Consider the following 19,073-nt stretch of genomic DNA (forward strand, 5'->3'; position numbering starts at 1 on the left):
GGGTAGGTATGGAGTATATGTTTCCTATTAATGAACAATCGAGAACTGGGGTAATAGCTTAAAAAGGTGTCACCCATTTAAAACACAGGTGACTTTTTTTTCTCACGAGGGTCATGAGTCTTTGGAACTGTCATCCTGAAAAGGCAGTGGAAGCAGTCGCTTGAATATTTTTTAAGGCAAAGATGGACAGATTCTTGTTTAGCAAAGGGATGAAAAATTATCAGGGATTGGCGGAAATGTAGGTTGAGGTTACAATCTAATCAACCATGATCTTATTACAGGGTGGAGTAGGTTCAAGGAGCTGACTGCTTAATTCTGTTCCTTGTTTGTATGTCCTTCAAAATAGTGCCACATAATCTTCTACATCTACAGAGATCAGATAGGCCTCTGGCAATGTAGCATGCCCTCAAAATTGCATTGAAGTGTCAGCCCAATCTGTTTTACTCAGAACAGCTGATGCACAGTCGACAAGGGCAATGGCTCATTTATTACAGTTATGTAGTAGGTAGTTGTGGGGTGCTACCCCTTTAAGAGAGCTGGTCAGGTGACCTGAGGAGGCAGCACTTGGGCCCAGTCTAGAACCAACTGTGAAGGGGTCAGCATTGTCAATAAAGTGTTCCTGTTCAGATTTTACCATTTATCTACCTTGTGTATATTTTCAGATTCCAAAGGAAGCACCAACATTAAAATTTGTTCAAAATGGAACTGGTACATTGAAAAATTGACCAACAGAATGCTCAAGAAACTAGTCGGCCAGATTGGGGCACCATCCTCCCCTAAAGGACATTAGCAAAATGGTTAGGTTTTTACAGAAACTCAAATTTTATTTAATACAATTCCTGTTGTTAGACCAGAAATTGCCAGATACATTAAATTCAGTCTTAGCCATGTTTGTATTTCAGCTCATGAGTTGCATCAGAAACACTACATGCTAATCAAAATAAGCAAGTATTGGTGCACCTTATGGCATCAATACTTCTCCCATGAAATTACGAGCATTAAATACCAGTTTCACCTACCTTGCAAGTAGATTGCAGCATCAATTACTTTTATTAATCTGCTGACTAACGGTTCTAATTCATCATCTTTGGAACCAACAATCAGTTGTTTTTTTCCATATTCCAGGACTTGAGTAAACATCTCAAAATTTATCCAAACCAGTTGTATTTTCATTGACGAAATTCCTGTGGAACATTGTACCTTCCCATTGGCCACATCATTTATTTTGCTTCTGGCAGGATTGAACAAAAAGATTGCAATGTCGGTACTAATGAAAGCAAGTCAAATTTGAAAATGAATAAATCGTGAAAGGCAATTATCATCATCCATTGTGTGCTTTATTGGTTAGGCAAGCATTTATTGTAGTTCCCTAATTTTTCTGAAGGTAGTGGTGATGGGCTCCCTACCTGAACTGCTGCAGTCCTGATGGTATCTAGTTAAAATTTACACAGCACCAGCTTTAGTCCAACAGGTTTATTTGGAAGTACTAGGTTTTGGAGCACTACTCCTTCATCACGTAGCTGCAGAACAGGATCATAAGACACAGAATTTATAGCAAAAGATTACTGTGTCGTACAACTGAAATGATGTATTGAGCAAACCTGGACTGCAATCTAGGTTTGTTCAATATATCGTTTCAGTTGCATGGTACTGATCTTTTGCTATAAATTCTGTGTCTTATGATCCTGCTCCACAGCTATCTGATGAAAGAGCAGAGCTCCGAAAGCTAGTACTTTCAAATAAACCTGTTGGACTAAAGCTGGTGCGGTGTGAATTTTATCTTTGTCCACCCCAGTCCAACACCAGCACCTTCACTGATGGTACAAGTACAACTACAGTGCTGTTAGGGAGGAGGTTGTAGGATTTGACCCAGCAACTCTAAAAAAAATGGTAATGTAGTTTCCTGTTGGAATGGCATATTCCTTGGAGAACTTAGAGGTTGTGATGTTCCCATGCATTTGTCACCCTTATCCTTATCCTACCAGGTGGTTGAACCTGTGGGTTTGTAAGGTGCTACTGCATTGCATCTTGTCGACAGTACACATTGCTGCCAATGTGTCAGTGGTAGAGGGAGTGAATGTTGAAACTATATGAAATCTACTGGAAGAAACAAGGGCATACTGCTTATCCAAAGAATTCTTTGCGTTTATGATGTCTTGAACTTTCATTGAAACTATCTTAGTTTCAATCTTTGAAAGTTTCCAGAGTGAATTTGGGGAGTATACACTATCAGTGGCTTTGCAACTTGATAATTATGCTCACATATTAATAAACACTGGGTTCCCACTTGAGCACATTGTTGTTATTTGTTGCAAGATGTTACAAGTACCAAAATAGATGTTTATTTTTGAACACATTTCTTTGTGCAATTCCCCCATGGTCAGAATGTTCCCGTAGATAAAGTATACAAGGATCAATATAATTGAAAGACAGAATAAACATGAAATCATAAATACTTTGTACCTATCTAAAATTCCTTGGTCACAGAATGCTGTACATAGAGCAGCCAACCGAAATGTAACTACAATACCCTCCAACACAGTTACAGCCTTCTCATGTGACTGAACCTTCTCCAGTAAATTGGTCAATGACATCAACTTATTGCACATTGTCCACCATAATTTGCTCTTGAATTTCATTTCCACTGGACCAGATCTACAAGAGATAAACATTGTGTTAACAGATTTGCATGACTAAAAATGTAAAAATCTTATCCGAAACTAAACATACTGGAGCTATATCCATGAAAAATCAGATGTTTTTCTGTGAACAATTGTTTGCAACACTAATGGCAGGGGAGAGGGGGTTTCAAAGTAAGGATCTGTCAAACACAAACCATACCTTCCAGTTATGCCTCAGAAAAATAAATTTCCAACAACATCAATTGCTCTTCCAAGGGCAATCAACCTAGTCACAACACTGTATTAACACATTTCTGCAGTTTGTTTCCACTGCTTTATCAGTGCATTGTTTAAATAAGAATGCTAATTACTAATTTCAACCTCAAATCCTACTATTCTCATTATAGCAACCTTGGCTGCTTCAGGTTTAAACAATACAATGGAAGATGCACCAAAGCCAAAAGGGAGGACACTCAAAAACACTGCTTGGAATTTGTGGCTGAAATTAGGAAGAGAGAAGACATTACTATGGATGCTGACAATTATAGAAGTGATTATGTTTGTCGCAAAATGCTGTAACTTGAGCAAGATGCTGAACTCAGAGAATTTGTTCAAAACCAAAAACATTCTGGGGTCAGTCCAGCAAGTTGTGAACTTTGAAAAGTTCAACCATACATGCAGTGGTAACATATTAACAGCATCAGGTAGGAGAATGTATATATATTGTACTACTTCACAGTGGTACATTTTTCACAGTTACAACATATTGAGTAGAAACTTCAATTTTCTGTACACTCATAATTTTGACCACCACTTTATATCCATTTTCTGATTTTTATTTGGGAGGATTGTTGGTGGGGGTGGAAGTTGTGCCTGAAATTGGTTTGAGAAATCTTCTTTTGAACATTTACATGAGAATTACATGCTCTTTATATATCAACTGTCAGGTGAATGTTCATGACACTGCAGGGCGGAAGTTGGTATCTGTTTCCCCAAATAGATCGACAAAGTGGATGGATAAGAACAACTTCCAGTTCAGTAACATCTTTGATGCAGTAAAGTATGGAAAGGTGCTTCATGGTAGCAATGATCAAACAAACTTTGACACTGAGCAACGTAAGATATTATGGCAGGTCACACACAGAGGGCTGGAAAGAATTTGGGAGAGAATTCCAGAGTTTCAGGCCAAGGTAGCCAAAGACACAGCTGCCAATGGAGAAGCAAACTAGAGATGCTTCGGGAGCCAGAGATAGAAGAGTGCAGAGATACTGGACAATTGTAGGCTGGAGGAAATAAAGTATTTCACCGTAACAACCCAGTTAACGCCAAATAAAAGTTTCCTTATGACAAGTTTCAACCATAATCTATTCTTAGAAGCAGAGTAATGGATGGGAAAAAGAGCAAATCTGCTCAATCACATCCCTCATTGGTCAATCATAACAGAGAAAGGCCAGATGGCATATCTTATGTTGAACTGTTTTGTCCGTTTAACGATTTGTGGTTGATAAGAATCAAAGAAAATGGTTATCACTGAACAAATGTTAAAAGTATATTAACAAATATCATCCATACTCAGCTGGTCTGAATGTTTTCTGCATGCACTGTGCAGTAAAACTCAAACGTGGCTTTTTCTCAGGAACTTCATCGCTGCTATTCCCTCCATCTGTTTCAGGAACCTGCATCAATTGTGCCCGGGTCCGATCACACATTTCTTGGATAACAGTCATCCCCTCGGCTCTCATTGCAATATACAAGCAACTTAACAAATACTGAAACACAATGCACCAAAATTATGAGTTACCAAACAAAGAAAATTATGTATGTAGTAAAACAGCGGTGGCATTATCTCAATGGTGATAAAGATGACAAGTACAGGATATGTAAGATCTGACCTTTTATTTCTTCCCTTCTCATCATTAAAGGACCCAAACATTCCTTCCAAGTGAAACTGGGATTTACTTGTAAAATTTTCAATTTACTATCTTGCAATTTCTGCTCACAATGCAATCTCCTCCACATGACGAAACCAGCCACGTACTGGATAACCTCTTGGCAAAACACCTCAATTAATTCAGCAAGAGTAACCAGAGCTTCCTGGAGCTGGTCATTTCAACTCTCTGTCTTGCTCCTCAGCTGATCTTTCCATCAATGGTATAATACAGTACTCCAATGAACCTCAAAGCAATTTCAAGGATAGTAACTCATATCTTTTGACTCAAGGCTCTGCAGTCTTCAGGTCTCAACATTGAACCTATCAATTTCAGATCATCACCTCTGCCCCAGTTTAGTCTTTGTTTGCTGCTTTGCTCGTTTAATTTCTTTGTTCCTTCTTATGTTCGGATGGCTGCTACGCAACAATTTGCAGCTCTACCACCCAATCAAAGAACTTCCCTCTTGCTCTTCCTCCCTCCTGCCTATCACTGGCTTAAGACCGCTAGCATTTATATCTTTCTTCAGTTCTGACAAGAGGTCATCCACCTGAAACATTCTCTGTTTACTTCCACAGATGCTATCTGGTCTGCTGAGTATCTCCAACAATTTTTTTTATATAGTTCACAAGTTTTATGCAAGATGGTTCAATTTAACAAATGTTACAAATACCACTATCCACTGATTAAATATTTTTGTTTCTTTTTGACCTGTGCTGGCAACGCCGCATTTACTGTTCATCCCTAAATTGAACCAGAGAAAGATAGTGGTGGGTGACCTTCTTGAATAGCAATAGCTTTCACACCATTGGTTTAAAGATGTGATGTTAGAGGAGTCAAATTCTTGCAACATACGACTTAAAGAAACAGTCAGCAATGATAAATGAAATCTTAACATTCCTAGGGGCACATATTTAAGTGCCACTGCATTTTATGCAAAAGCCAGGCATTAATTTATATAATTTAAGTTCAATATCTTCGGCAAAGAGGGTGGTGCGAGCAAGCTAGGATTGGTGCATCGAGTTATATTTACCCAAGGCAAAGAACACAAAAGGCACTTATGACATTCAGTCGTTAGCAAAGCAAACATATGCTGTAGTTAATTTGCACAACGCAAGACTCCACACACTCAGGTAAGGAAGGATGCAATTGCGTTGGAGACAGTTCAAAAAAAGGTTTCCAATACTAATACCAGGAATGGGTGGGCTTCATCCGAGGACAGGTTGGACAGGCTATGCTTGAGTCTGACGGCGTTTACAAGAGTAAGATGTAAATTGATTGCAACATGTAAAATCCTGAGATGCCTTGCCAGGGGAGGTGTGGAGAGGATGTTTCCTCTTACAGGAGAATCTCAAACTAAGGGTCACTGTTTAAAAATCAGGAGTTTCCCATTCAAAACTGAGATTAGGCAAAATATTTTCTCTCAAAGAATTGAGTGTCTTTGGAACCTTCTGGAAAGGTGGTGGCCGCAGAATTCTTGGATGTTTTTAAAGGCAGAGATGGATAGATTCTTTTAAGCAGGTTTTTGTGGAAGGCAGATATATGGATTTAGGATCAAATTCAGATCAGTCATGAGTTTATTGAATAAAAGAGCAGGCTGAATGGGTTGCATGGTCTACTTCTGATTAATATGTTCAAAAACATGAATGAGAACATGGGCCATTTAATGTATTTTGCTACGGTGGTTAAAGACAAACAATATAACAATGCACTGGTCCTTTTTTTACATGAGTACAATTACTTTCATTTCAACTATTGAGAGCTTCCAGAAGATAATTTTATCACTTCAACTGAAAGACAATAACTTTGGTAGTACTGCACTATGCTGCATCAGTCTTATTGATGACAGAAAGTAATTGACAAAGACTTTGCTTTATATCACTTCTAAACTTTTTTTTAAAATCAGAATTAAGTGCTCGATTAGAAACAAGTGGACACAAGGATTAACAAAATAAGTTACCTCTTGCTTGGGTTCAGTTCCTATCATTTCAATTAAAGCTGTGCATATTAGGTGTATACGTTGCTTTTGTATTGGTGCAGCACACACCAGTCCTGATGGAGCAAACATCAAAAAGTGCTGAAATATTTGACATAGCGCTGATCTCAATTTATCAGAATTAATGAGTCTTAACAGACCATCTCTAATAAACACACTTAGTTTCTCCATCAACATATTAAGGTAAATGGGTTCTATTGTGAATGAGCTTGCATGATGCTCAGCAGTGACAGGAAAGAGTGCTCTGACCAAACACGCAAATGGCTCTTCATACAATTCTAATTCTGCTCTGTCAGCCTCTTTAAACAGTTTCAAGAGACCAATCAAACTTGTAAAGAACATATTTGCCAATTCTTCTGGTGGTGGTCCTCCAAGGTTTATCAACTTTGTTAACAAGGACAACACGATACCCTTAATCCTGGGACTGCCATGTTCTAAAAGAGAGCATCCTATTTCCCACAAGATTAGTCTCTGTCTTCTGCAAAACACACTCGAAAGAATTGATGAAAGTATTCGAAGTAATATGACCTCCAACGATTCTACTTGTAATACACAGGATAACTGAAGGGGTGCAGGGGTTAAATACTCTGCATCTTCTCTCTCAGCCACAACAAAACGATTAACTATGAATGGCTGGAAAAACAAACTCTGCTTATTGTACATCATCGGGTTCTTCTCCCTCAAAGAAATCAAATCCTGAAAGAGGCCCAATAGTTCCTTGGTTTGTGTTCCAAATATAAAGGGATTCTTGCTCTTGAACAGCCAAAGCAAAGATAGTATAATCTTTGCAACACAGTCATGAAGCACTTGACAATTTTGGGCTGCGGCAATCCGAAGAAGCCTGGTTATAATCCAGTTACTGAAACCTTTAAAGAAAAAAAAAGTCTGTTCAGATCAAATATTGCAAAAACAGATTAAACACAACTTATCGAATTAGAGATAGAAAGACTTAGTCTGGTTTTAGTCTGTAATCACGATATTGGTACAACTTCCTGGGTTCAGCAACTGTAGGCTATTACAAACAAATATAATGGCAGAAACATTTTTGCAATCTATATTTATTATACTCTTATCATTTTTCATAGAATAGTGCAGCAATTGGTGTTCAAATAAGTATTCAGGCTCCAAAGTGCTGTGTCACTGTACTGTAAATGGGTAAGTTGGCTTAATGAGCCTGAATGGCCTACGGGTGCTCCCTGGTCCTATGTTTCCCTGTCACAGAGCAGCAAGTTGCTAAAGGGTTCTCATTTAAAATCATAGAACAACGACATTTCTACCCTAGCTGAGAACAATTCATTCACACAGACCTGGGCAGTTGTGGAATAATAGTAGTGTATTTATCAAAAATCAAAATTGCTGGAAAAGCTCAGCAGGTCTGGCAACATCTGCAGCAAGAAATTAGAATTCATGTTTCGGGACCCTTCCTCAGAAGTGTATTTATAAATTGAGTTTGTCATTTTATTGATTATGATCAACTGCAATTGGTAATGGAATTTCATTGTTATAAAACATAGGGACAGCGCGGTGGCTCAGTGGTTAGCACTGCTGCCTCACAGCACCAGGGTCCCAGGTTCAATTCCAGCCTCGGGCAACTGTCTGTGTGGAGTTTGCACAAGTTCCCCGTGTCTGCGTGGGTTTCCTCCCACAGTCCAAAGATGTGTAGGCCAGGTGAATTGGCCATGCTAAATTGCCCATAGTGTTAGATACATTAGTCAGAAGGAAATGGGAATGGGTAGGTTACTCTTCGGAGAGTCGGTGTGGACTTGTTGGGCTGAAGGGCCTGTTTCCACACCGTAGGGAATCTAGTAATCAAAGCAACAAACCAGTGGATTCTCACCACCATCACAGAAATAAAATAACAATTCAAAAAAACCAATTCCGTAAAGGAAGGAAACTATAAAGTTGCACCCTCAATGCAGTTCTAACAAACTATTAAAACTCATTCTAGTTAATAAAACATGGAAAAGACAACTGAATGTGTGTCAAACAGAAATCTAACTTGCTATGGGTCTTTTTGCGGCATATATCAATTTTAAACCAGATATTTCAAGCTAATACAACATAACAAGAAACTGACCAATGGTAAAAGATTTTTGATTTTTTTTGTCTTAGGTGAAATAATCAAAAGTCATAGCTGAAATACCATGTTAAATTGCATTTGTACCTGGCATGAAGGATCTTTACTTAAATTCAAACAAAACAGAACAAATAAAGCAGTTATTGATTTTATTGAAATGTTATTTTACATTTTTTTGCATCATTTAAAGTCAATTTGTCAACAGACTGCAAAAATAAAATATCAAAATCTGAGCTACATTACTAGAAGATTAATAGCCAAGATCAATCTGTAATACTAGTGTCACAATTGCACCAATTTTTCTGTAAGTTGTGTATAAACTCACCAATACAACTGCACTCATCATCACTACTGTTCTGCTGAATTTGTTTAGTTGGCTTTTGTGGTATGTTTACAAACATAAGAGGAAAGGATTTCATAATGTGTTGGATAAAATCCAACAACATCACACATGTTGGCTGAGAATCAGTTTTCTTCGAAAGCTCCAAAGCAACTGAAATTTCAACAGAAAAATAAATTACAAAAGAAGAAGACAGACTTTTTTTATACAGCTTTCAAAGTCAGAAATCCCAAAGCACTTTTAAGCATGGTCACCATTATAAAGGATGCACAGGAGTCTAGTTGCACACAGCAAACTCCCAAAAACAGATGAAGACTAGATCATTTGTTTCTGTGAAGTCGGTTGTGGAGTAACTGATGGCCTAAACTGTATGGATAACTCCCTGCCTCTTAAGAAGAGGGTCTTGGAGTCTTAAGTTTAAGCAAGCAGATGGGACTTAGTTTACTATCTCATCCGAAGGGGGATTACTCCAGCAGTGTAGTGCTTCCTTGGAGCTGCACTGGAGTTATAGCCTTGATATTTGTGCTCAAGTCCTGGAGTGAGGTTTGAACACAGAAGTGAGTCAGTATCAACTGAGTTATGGCTGACAAAGTTTAAATATCAATTAACAGATAATTGTGAATAAAGCAATTATACAGCAACAATGTAGTTATTGTAGGATCAGTGGGGAAATACCTGGGCAATAATTTTGTCAGCAGTTACCATTACAATTGACAACCAGGATGCTTGATATTGTCAGTTAAATCTTCACTATTTGCAAAACAATTGCTTTAAAATGGCAAATTTGAAATCTTTGAAAACCAGAAAATAATTTAGCAGTATATATTACATTACAAATTAGTTTCTTATTCTAAAAACCTGAATTTAATAAATTACTTCATTGTAGGGGTTAGCAATGAAACAGACCACATACAAAGAACAAAATTCAATTTGCAAATCTAATTTTGAACTTTTCCAGTTGGAAGGTTAGACAAGTTGTTAAGAACAAATCTAGTTTTGATGGCACATGATGATTTTAAAAATCAAAATTAAGTGATTGTGGCAGAAAAGCTAAAAAATAAAATCAGCAATAAATGGCACTTAACAGCTAGTTTATGGATTTCTGCTCCCATACTCTTGGGAAACCAACAGTCGAGGAGAAGTTGTGGAAAGAACAATTTTCTAATCCTGTCAGATCCCTTGAGAACCAATATCTTTATTTTTAACTGGATAGGGTAATATTTCATACATGCTGTCCCTCAAACGTGAGGCCACGCATGCCTGCACTATTGAACTTCGAACTAATTACAAAATGCAGGACAGCAATCTATAGACTCTCCCTTCATTGGAAAGCACCTGGCTTCCACTCATACTTGGAGATTCAGGAATTTCCTAGACCCAACTGAGCTAAGAACATAAACCCTCCAAGTTATGGAGGATTGTGTCAGTCTGACATAGCATTAGGACACAGAGAGACTTCACACCCATTGTTTAAAAACCTGAGTTATCTTGAGAATGTAATTTAAAAGAAGTTCTGGGGTTTACATATCAAAGAACAGAAACCAGCATATCCCATTACAAAAGACGAAAGTTTTAATCTAAGATTGTTTACTGTATCATAACTCCATGACACTGGACTCCTTTGACTATAAATTCTGTGAGCATGATCTTATTCTCCACAATCACCTGATGAAGGAGTGGCGTTCCGAAAGCTAGTGCTTCCAAATAAATCTGTTGGACTATAACCTGGAGGTGTTGTGTGATTTTTAACTTAATCCTCCATAGTAATAGCTTTTAAACAAGGTATTGCCTGTCAAAGAACAAAGAAGAACAAAGAGCAGTACAGCACAGGAACAAGCCCTTCAGCCTACCAAGCCTGAGTCGACACATGATGCCATTTTGAACTGAAAACCTTCTGGCTCTACGTGGTCTGTATCCCTCTATTTTCTGCCTATTCATGTATGTGTCAAGTTGCCTCTTAAACATTGCTATTGTATCTTCTTTTCCCACTTTCTCTGGCAACACATTCCAGGCACTTACCACCCTCAGTGTAAAAAATAACTTTCCTCTCACATCTCCTTGAAACTTACCCCATTTTACCTTACATCTCTGTCCCCTAGTTTCTACCCTGGAAAAAACAAGTATAGGAAATGCAGAGGTCAAAAGAAATGATCAGATGGCAGGAGAGAGGGGGCCAGGAGAGAAAAAAGTGAATCTCAGGCATGTGCAATTCTGTTAGCTGTGGAAAGGACTGTCACTCAAGAATCAGCCTCTATAGCATGGCTTCCCAAAGTGAGGTATCAGGTTTTAGGTGGGATTGTGAGCTAATATTTTGGGGTCATGAGCTCTCAAGAAACAATGGTTGCTATCAAGTTCCAATCAAGTTATTACAGTTGTGTTCCTGCTTTCTCAGTTTTTCCTCAGTGGTAAGACAATTTCAAGCCTCAAAATGAGGTCACAGTGAGAAAATGTTTGGGAATGTCATAACAGATGACATTCAACCCAAAAGTTACATAGTTCATCATTTCATAAGAAAGACAGATGCCTGGAAAGAGATCTTCTGCAGATGGGATTTAGAATTAAAAGTAAATTACTTTTTTTCAGAAGCTGCTTGAGTAACTCCTTCTTTAAATATAAAACCAAAATATGAATAATTCACATTGTATTTTATCTACAAATGATAAGTGTAGGAGTAGGGGGAATGTACTTACCAACATCCACATCTGTGAGCATTTTGTCAACAAACTGACAAAGAATCTGTCTTGGCTTCTGCACCACAGTATTGTAATCTTCTGCGCGGGCACTGTTTGGGGAAATCAGGTTACAACATATTATGGAGAAAGTGAGTACTGCAGATGCTGGAGATTAGAGTCAAGAGTGTGGTGCTGGAAAAGCAGAGCAGGTCAGGCAGCATCCCAGGAGCAGGAAAATCAACATTTCCAGCAAAAGCCCTTCATCAGGAATAAGGGGCTTTCCTGATGAAGGGCTTTTGCCAAAACTTTGATTTTCCTGCTCCTCAGATGCTGCCTGACCTGCTCTGCTTTTTCAGCACCACACTCTTGACTTACAATATATTATGATATGCTTAAATTCAAGTTCAGAAACTTACTTGTCATTTAGCATCACCAAGTCTCCAGTAAACAATTATTTTCACTTTGTTCGTAGACTTCTATTTGTAAGTTTAACTTCGCTTATGTCTACTCCACTCAGCTCTAACAATCTTACAAATTCTTTGGCACGAATACATTCATTTGAACCCACTCTCTCTGTTCCACTCCTCTCCTTTTTGTCAAAGCCATACCTCAGATCCCCTTATCACCAATTCCATTTCTATTGTGACAATGCTGTCACTTTAAAAAGGTTATTTTGTCCTTGGTTTTCTTCAAGTGAGGTTGTAAAGGCAGAGTTTAAAAATGGCAGGGGAGTGGCCAGTTCTCCCAGTTCAGTTTTTTTCTAGTTTGTTTTAGCTGTAGCAGGCACAAAGTCCAGAAAGGGTCCAAGCTTCAGCAGAAGATCCCTGACTTTCTCTCTGAAATCTCTTTGGAAGTTGTTCCCTCCTGCCCGTAAGAATCTGTATTTCAATTTACCTTTTTACCAAGGAGTGTGTTTATGGAATGTCACTGGATTGGAACAGCTTCTTAGTTAAGTTGCTGTATCGAGTTAGTTACGTTTTCCAATAGTCAAGTTATTCTAAATCCCATTTTCTTTTGTTTATGTTTCAACTGTAATGTTTAAATAAATTCTGTTTTGCTTAAAGCCGAGTGGTTTGACCAACTGCATCACACCCGAACACCCACTTCATAAGATAGCCTTTAAAATAAGAAAGGTTAGGGTTTAGGCTACATTCTTAAAATATTTTGAGGAGGTATGGCCTGCTTCATAACACTATTCAAGCCTACCCAACAAAGGTGGAATAGGCCATTCAGCCACTATCCTTATGTCCTTATAAATCCTTGAACGTACTGACATTTCCAAAATCCACATGCATCCCTTCTTTTAACTTCAGGTTACATTAAAACAAATCTAAACCAAGTCACAAATTATATTCAGTGTGTGTGACCATTGTACATTATATCTCTTCACTTCCTCCTCAACATTTCTGCTAGTTTAGACACAACTAATTGCAGTGTCTATTCATCCAGTTCAGTGGAACTCTCCTCACCTGGTCATCTACTATCACCCTCACCTTGACCTCCTTCCACCTACCACATTTCCAACACCCCTTCCCCCAAGTCCCTCCTCCCTATCTTTTATCTTAGCCTGCTGGGCACACTTTCCTCTTTCCTGAAGAAGGGCTCATGCCCGAAACGTCGATTCTCCTGCTCCTTGGATGCTGCCTGACCTGCTGTGCTTTTCCAGCAACACATTTTCAGCATCTACTTTCCATGTTAACTTGGCTCAATGGTTGGAGCTATACTTCTGAGTATTGAGTGCAGGACCAACTATAGAAACTTGAACACTGAACCTACAACCACACGTCACTACAGTGCTAAAATCATATTATACTTTCTGATATGCCATCTTTCAGATCAAGCATTAGATCCAAGGTGTGGACCTTGCTCTGGTGAACATACATGGCTCTACTCAAAGAAGAGGGAAATTTTCCCAGTGTGTTGTGTGACGTAAGGTAATAGATATATATATTTCAATCAATATGTTTGTTAGCATCGATGATCTGGTGACTGCCAATTGCACATACTCAGCCAATTATTTCCACCTGCGTAAGAGCACACCCATGCACAACATTAAAAATTAACAATTCTACTTGGCTTAATGTGTTAATTCTTCTTAACCCCAATATATTCTTACACATTTTTCCACCAACATTGACACTCTTAATTTAAGTAGTTTATGAGAGATATTGCTGCTCATGAACATGGTCTTGGGTGCCAGTACATGCACCCCATTTTAACACCATTTATTTTGGACTTTCTCATTTTGAACCAATTGCATACGAGGCTTCAGTGTTTCTGAGGGGATTTAATGATTAACTTGTGATTATTTCTAAAACAAAGTATGAGAGAGAGACTTCCTGGAGAATAAATGAGGTTGTTTTCATTGGGAGAATTTACAAGCAAACAAAATAAACAGTGTAGTGAATTTGGCTTCAAGATCATAAATTCCAGATTTTTGGGAGGGCTTAGGGGAAATACCAAAAACTCAGGGGAAATAAAAGCTTTTGGATTTTATTGGGCAGTTTTGCAGAAGTCTTGGGTAAAGCTTAATATGTAAAACAGTTGCTCCTGAGAAAGGGAGGTGGTTTAGGACACTGCTACCCCAATGTAAGGAGTTGAATTTAAAAGTTCAAAACTGTTTGGTTAAAATCCTGAAACGGTTCAAGTGTCCAAACAGAGCCTTCAGATTCCGAAGACAGGGACAATAAACTACAACTAATTAAATTAAGCCTTTTGTGTGATTATAGAAGAGAATTCTCCATAGTTTGAGTCTTGTAAAAGGAGAGTTTTTTTGGGATTAATAGTTTGTTTTTAAACCAAAAATATAATTCAAAAATCTATAAGTTTATGATATACCCAAGTAGTTTTTTTTTATTTAATCTGTTTTTCTATTCAACTTGTTCAGAGATGTCATGACACACCTCTGGAGCAGGTGGACCTTGAACTGCTGATTCAGGATACGGACACCATCACTGTGCAACAATGTTCACTCAAGTTTATTTTCATTTCTTTTTCTCAATGATATTCTGCTTTATTGATAAATCTGAATCTGCCGTATTTCCTGTTTTTGTTCCATTGAAAAAAATCAAAGCAAATCTACAAAGCCAGGTTTCAGTCTGCATTTAACTGAACAAGTCAGTTCCATTAGCTGGGATCATAAACAGCTAGTCCTCAAAGAACTTCAGTAAAAGACTGCATCTAGTCAATTGTTTCATTGCTGTTTGTGGAGTATTGCAGAGCACTAGTTTGTTGTCATAATTTATTAAGTTATGTAAAAGTATTTAATTGGCTGCAATGCATTTTGCAAAGTCATGGGAAACACAATACATAACTACAAATTATTTATTTCTGTTCACAGATCCAAAAGCTACAATAGCCTTTCAAGAAACAACTTATCTTTGAAACAATCATCTTCTTAAGCATTTCCTTCATTGATGTACATTGTGACATCATTCCAGGACAGGGCAGACAACATACACACACATACCCTGATGGTACAAAGCTCCACTCTTCACCACCTCCTGATCCTTCCACTGCCAGAATGCCTGTCCAATATTCAATGAGATTAACTAAAATTTCCTCCATTTAAATATTGGAAACATCAAAACCATTTTCTCTAACCCCGTCAGCTATCTTTATCTCTCCATCACCACTTTTGTCACTGCCAGAAGCTAAACCAGCCTGTTGTTAACCTCAGCATCATCCTAATCAAGGTATTCATCCTTAAACCCTCTATATCACAAGGCCATCTATTTCCACCAGTCGTGTTACCTTCCTTCATAATGGTCATTGAAATCCTTATTACATCCTTGAGAGTTTCAATGATCTTCGAACTGCTTTGAGTATCAGTAACTGCTTTGAGTAACTGCTTATCAGATCCTATTTCTCTCTGACTTCTGTCCATTTTGTCTGACATCAACATACAATCCTGAGGAGGAAGAAAGTCATGCTTCCTACAATCTCAGAACACTGCATTGTTTTACAGCCAGCTAAATAGATTTTGGAAAGCAGTTAGTGCCACAGTCTATTTTCTTGCAATAAAATCATGCACTGTAATGTGATATTAGGGGAAGTGATAGCCTAATGGTATTATTGCTGGACTGTTAATCCAGAGACCCAGACAATGTTCTGGGGATACAGGTTTGGAGACCACCATGGTAAATGGTAGAACTTGAATATAATAAAAATTTGGAACCCTTTGGTGAAAGAAACTGCCAACCTTACCTGGTCTGGCCTATGTGACTCCAGACCCACAGCAACATGGTTGACTTCTCTCTGGGCAATTAGGGATGGGCAATAAATATTGGTCTAACTAGCAATACCTACATGTCATGAATGAAAAGTTTACCAGATCAGTTGTTTGAGAGATATTGTTCAGTAGATATGCACTGACAATACACCAGACAGAGCTCCCAGGGTCTCCTTCAATAGAGTGCCATAGGATCTTTTGGCATACAACAAAAAGTTTAACTTCTCATCTGAAAGATAATTCCAACAGGACTGTAGCTCCTGAGACTAGATTTTGCACAATCTGCAGCAAGCCACAATCACACATCCAAATGGCACAGATGTGATGAAGCCACAGCTATAATATCTAGACACATTATCTAAACAAGATAAACAGTAATTACAAAAGCACATTTGAATGGTGCAGTAGCCCAGGAGGCTTGGGTTCAAGTCCCACCAGTTCAGAGATGTGTCATAAAATCTCAGAACAGGCTGATGCCCAGCATCAGGGCAAAAGTGAGGAATGCAGATGCTGGAGATCAGAGTCACGATTCGTGAGATGCTGGAAAAGCACAGCGGGTCAGGCAGCATCCGAGGAGCAGGAAGATCGATGATTCGGGCAAAAGCCCCTCATCAGGAATGAGGAATTACTGATGAAGGGCTTTTGCCTGAAATGTCGATTTTCCTGCTGCTCGAATACTGCCTGACCTGCTGATATTTTCCAGCACCACTCTAACCTTGACTCTGATGCCCAGCATCATTTTGTCTCTCAGATTGATGTTTTGATTCGCATTCGAGATATAAATTTGAGATCTCTCTGCCTCCAAATTCTGTGCCTGAGTGCTTCACTTCACTTCTGCCGACAAAGGAGCAGCACTTTGCAAGCTTGTGACTTCAATAAACCTACGTCTTAAGATTTCTGACCGAGAAATAAAATAACACGTTGCACTGGAATAACCAAGAGTCAAGACCAACAGTACCATCAATCAAATGTATAATTTTCCTCCCAAAGAATCCAAAACGTGGTCAAAAGCATTAAATTAGGGCAGACTCGGTGGACACAATAGCCTTCACCTGGTCCTATTTCTTATCAGACTTTAAGTCGTTTAAGAGCATTTCAAATAAAACACTTCAGATTTGACAATAAGTCAATCGGATGGTGTGTATCTGATTGAGATAAGGTTGAAGAGTTAACCTGGAAGGTGTCAGTGAGGAGGTATCCAGATCGGGTCAGCTCAGACACTGAGATGTCCCGCATTTACACGATGCCGGGGCCTAGTCACTCCCTGCTCCAAGGGAGCAAGGCAAAGGCAAAGGCACGAAAACAGCTCACCTCTCCAACTCCCGCAGAGCCGGCAGGATGGAGGCCATCTCCAGCCCCTGTTCACACATCCTGTCAAAAACACCCACCGCCCGAACACACTCAGCGGTTTCACTTTAAAATTATTCCCTTTCTCACAGAGCGCTCACAAAACCGCGCCACCGCCCTGACCCCGCCCACACCCCGCCCAGGGGGCGGGGACTAATACTGATCCCGCCCACTCGGTGCACAGGGGCGGGGACTATTACTGACCACCGCCCACTCAGTGCACAGGGGGCGGGGACTATTGCTGACCCCCGCCCACTCAGTGCACAGGGGCGGGGACTGTCACTGACCCCCGCCCACTCAGTGCACAGGGGCGGGGACTAATACTGATCCCGCCCACTCAGTGCACAGGGGCGGGGACTATTACTGACCCCCGCCCACTCAGTGCACAGGGCGGGGACTATTACTGACCCCGCCCACTCAGTGCACAGGGGCGGGGACTATCACTGACCCCCGCCCACTCGGTGCACAGGGGCGGGGACTCTTACTGACCCCCGCCCACACAGTGCACAGGGGCGGGGACTATTACTGGGCTCGCCCATTCAGTGCACGGGGTGGGTAGTCACTGACCCCGCCCACTTGGATCATTGACCGAGCCCTCTCGGAGGATAGGGCGGGGCGAATTCTGACCGCGCCCATTTCATGGCGCCCGACGTGCGCCGCCCGCTCTCACATTGGAGCCCAGTCCGGCCTCGCCTTGATATTGCCACGCCCACTCAGGGGTCACGAGCGTGGTTTCTATCGCGTGCGCCTGTCCGTCGCCACAACCTCACGGTGTGAGTGACGCCTCCACGGCTCTGAGCTCTTTGATTGGCTCAGCCTGCCGTCCGCGGATTAGCCGCACGGTCGGGGCTATCTGATTGGTTTCGTCCATTGGTCATGCGCACTCGAGGTGCACGCGCTAGATTTGAACGCGGTCGGGAGCGGGAGAAGTGTCTGTTGGTAAAATCCGTTAGAGATGTGAGTAGGCTGTTTAGCCCATTGAGTATATATTTACCCAGGCAGCAGTGCTAACCATTGAGTCACCTCGCAAATCGTCCCCTGGGCTCGATGGTGTCTACTTGGTACAGGGGAATTGAGGAGTCAGAGGTTTAGTAATCTTAGTGGATCTAACCACTGGGATTGTTGGTGTATGATGAAACTGAGGGGTTTAATAAATTATTTTCATCTTTAAATTATGCAAGTTAGTTTGGTAATCAGTTAGCAACACCTGATTGGAATAGTCTATGGGAAATATCTGATGGGAATTAATGGCCTAATCTATTGGAAATGCCTGGTGGTAGTAATTTATGTGAGGAATTGGGGAAATGTTGTTGGGATATGGAGAGCAATAAATGGTCTAGATTTTCTGGGAGCTGATACTGCTGTGCTTGTTGCAATGGGCAAGGCAGGAAGTCTCATTTGAAAATATCATCCACAAAGAATCTCATGGATTACGAAAGGTATTAAGGTGAACCCACTTTGTAGGTTGGCTAATATTGTGCCAATATTTAAGAAAGGTGGTAAGGAAAAACCGGGGAACTATAGACCGGTGAGCCTGATGTGGGTGGTGGGCACTTTGTTGGAGGGAATCCTGAGGGATAGAATTTACATGTATTTGGAAAGGCAGGGATCATTAGCATAGCTTTGTGTGTGGGAAATCATGTCTCACAAACTTGATTTAGTTTTTTTTTTGAAGAAGTAGCAAGGTTAAATCTCATGGAATACAGGGAGAACTAGCCATTTGAATATGGAATTGGCTTGAAGGTAGAAGACAGGGTGGTGGTGGAGGGTTGCTTTTCATACTGGAGGTCTGTGACTAGTAGTTTGCCACAAGGATCAGTGCTGGGTCCACTACTTTTAATCATTTATATAAATGATTTGG

At 39.9% G+C, this 19,073-nt stretch overlaps 1 protein-coding gene across 1 annotated transcript in view; it reads right to left on the reverse strand.

Moving 5' to 3' along the window:
* atr (ATR checkpoint kinase) overlaps positions 1 to 17,308 on the reverse strand; it is an 89,866-nt gene extending 72,558 nt beyond the window's left edge. Inside the window, exons 1-7 of the mRNA XM_043702780.2 lie at positions 17,177 to 17,308; positions 11,653 to 11,744; positions 8,948 to 9,115; positions 6,510 to 7,411; positions 4,194 to 4,390; positions 2,464 to 2,655; positions 1,020 to 1,231 (exon numbers count right to left, since the gene is read on the reverse strand). Of these exons, the coding sequence (XP_043558715.1) occupies positions 1,020 to 1,231; positions 2,464 to 2,655; positions 4,194 to 4,390; positions 6,510 to 7,411; positions 8,948 to 9,115; positions 11,653 to 11,744; positions 17,177 to 17,235 (1,822 nt within the window). The 5' untranslated portion in view covers positions 17,236 to 17,308. The remainder of the gene's footprint in view (positions 1 to 1,019; positions 1,232 to 2,463; positions 2,656 to 4,193; positions 4,391 to 6,509; positions 7,412 to 8,947; positions 9,116 to 11,652; positions 11,745 to 17,176) is intronic.
* Positions 17,309 to 19,073: the final 1,765 nt, after the last annotated feature.

The sequence above is a fragment of the Chiloscyllium plagiosum genome, unplaced genomic scaffold (genome assembly GCF_037043375.1).
Source record: "Chiloscyllium plagiosum isolate Xiang-an unplaced genomic scaffold, Cpla_swu_hap1 HiC_scaffold_13, whole genome shotgun sequence".
Classification (NCBI taxonomy): Eukaryota; Metazoa; Chordata; class Chondrichthyes; order Orectolobiformes; family Hemiscylliidae; genus Chiloscyllium; species Chiloscyllium plagiosum.